This window comes from Poecilia latipinna, unplaced genomic scaffold, assembly GCF_001443285.1.
Source record: "Poecilia latipinna isolate Pla-1442-1.1 unplaced genomic scaffold, P_latipinna-1.0 Scaffold2749, whole genome shotgun sequence".
In the NCBI taxonomy this organism is placed as follows: Eukaryota; Metazoa; Chordata; class Actinopteri; order Cyprinodontiformes; family Poeciliidae; genus Poecilia; species Poecilia latipinna.
This window is the reverse complement of record NW_015115365.1, coordinates 62,272-64,108: the sequence shown is the minus strand read 5'-3', so window position 1 is coordinate 64,108 and position 1,837 is coordinate 62,272. Positions and strand designations below refer to the sequence as shown.

At 37.8% G+C, this 1,837-nt stretch overlaps 1 protein-coding gene across 1 annotated transcript in view; it reads right to left on the bottom strand.

Annotated features, from left to right (window-relative positions):
• Positions 1 to 455: 455 nt before the first annotated feature.
• Positions 456 to 1,837, bottom strand: part of LOC106939009 (protein sidekick-1-like) — an 18,201-nt gene continuing 16,819 nt past the window's right edge. The window contains exon 5 of the mRNA XM_015021238.1: positions 456 to 634. Coding sequence (XP_014876724.1) covers positions 483 to 634 — 152 coding nt within the window. The 3' untranslated portion in view covers positions 456 to 482. The remainder of the gene's footprint in view (positions 635 to 1,837) is intronic.

Sequence of the window (1,837 nt, the reverse complement as noted above, 5' to 3'; positions counted from 1 at the left end):
CAAGGCTAAGTAAATATACTGGTCTGGCAGAAAACACCTTTTCAATGCATACAGACTTTTTGAATGGAAACATAATTGCAGTTCACTATCAGTGAGCTCCATGAAGACACTAAGCTACATTTACTAAGCTTCTAGATTAGGTTTAATCTCTTCTTGATAATGTCCTTAGTCAATTGTAATGAAAATGGTCAGTTATCTAAACAGCTTATTATTCATGATAACTGCCATACAACAACTTCCAGAGCACAGTAATTAATACAGCGCTGAGGGATGAGAAACACAAAATTCAGGTTTTACCTAAAGCTATGTTTTGTTAGATGCAAAGAGCACTCAAAAACATGCATGTCAGAGTAAAATTTTTTAATTTCATTTGGGATTAATAAAGTCTTTTTGAAGTGAAGTTTTTAATTTTTGAATTGAATTGAAAAGCAGTATGAGTATGTACTGCAGAGTGAGGAAGGAAGGAGTTAGATAAAAACAACTTACAATCGGTTGTTGGGGATGATCTTATGTCCGTCTTTGTACCATGTGACCAGGGGTTGGGGAAATGAAGCCAACGGAGGTGGGCTGATGATGACGGCTCGGCCTTGAGTCGCTGTCTTTCTCTGCTCCCCAGAAGTGAAATTTCCCAAAACTTGGAAAAAAACAAAAAGAGAAAGGGTTAACTCAGCATAGGAATGATATAAACGTCTATTGTAACAATAATACACTAATGTTAGATTCTAACATTAGTGTATTTGTTGTCCTGGTAAATAGCCTAAATGAATATCGGTGTTGTTGGTGTGCAGACAACAAAGGAGATTTGGAATAATTTTGAGCTCGACAGTGCAATTTGTTTTCAAGATTATGTCAAATCCTTTCAAGATTATGTCAAATCCTTTCAAGATTATGTCAAATCCTTTTAACATAATAATGCAAATTATGTTAAAAGTAATCGGTCACCAATCTAATGTTTACTAATATCTACAGTAGACCCCCACCTATTTGCAGTCAAATATGCACAGATTTTTCTGTGGAACATAACTACAAGAAAATGCAGCTTTAGAAGCTGAACTCCCTAGAGAAGTGGTCCCCAAACTATGGCCCGCGGGCCGGATCCGGCCCGCCTCCACATTTGGTCCGGCCCCCTGAACAATACCAGAGAGCATTTAGATTTTATTTTCATATACCGTATTTTCTGGACTATAAGCCGCTACTTTTTTTCCTAAGCTTTGAGCCATGCTTAGCATATAGCCATGCTTAGCATATATGCACCAGGCTATAAGCCCGGTGCATATGGATTTTTCTTCAACCACCAGAGGGCTCTTTAGCAGGAAGTGAATCATTGGAAGTCAAAATTGGAAATAAAAGAAAGCGCACATTAAAACAAAATTAGGTTTTAATAGGGAATTGAAATTTGAGAATGTTGTTGATCAGTTAAATAGCACTGAGGGGAAAAAGAAGATTTTTCGTTTTCATTATGAGAATTTGAGGTATAGATATTAGGATCCAGTAGATGGCAGTAGTGCAACAATAATGGATGCAAGCTGCCGTTAAAATCTAAAGAAGAAGAAAGTGCCCATTTTCATTTAGCACATGCTAGTAGCAGACACGAAGGATCAGCACTTTTACTGTTACAGTTACCATTCAGAACCTATCGTAATCAGTTCAGTTAAATCTAAACTTGGCAACTTTTTCTTTTTCAACCCTAATAAATGTGATATTCAATTGACCTGTTATGACTCAAACTTTGGGTGTCTGCCCCCCTCTGCTGCTGCATCGTTGTGGAAAACCTGGAGCGGCAGAGATATCTGCGGCTTATAGCCCGGTGCGGCTTATAGTCCGGAAAATACAGTAT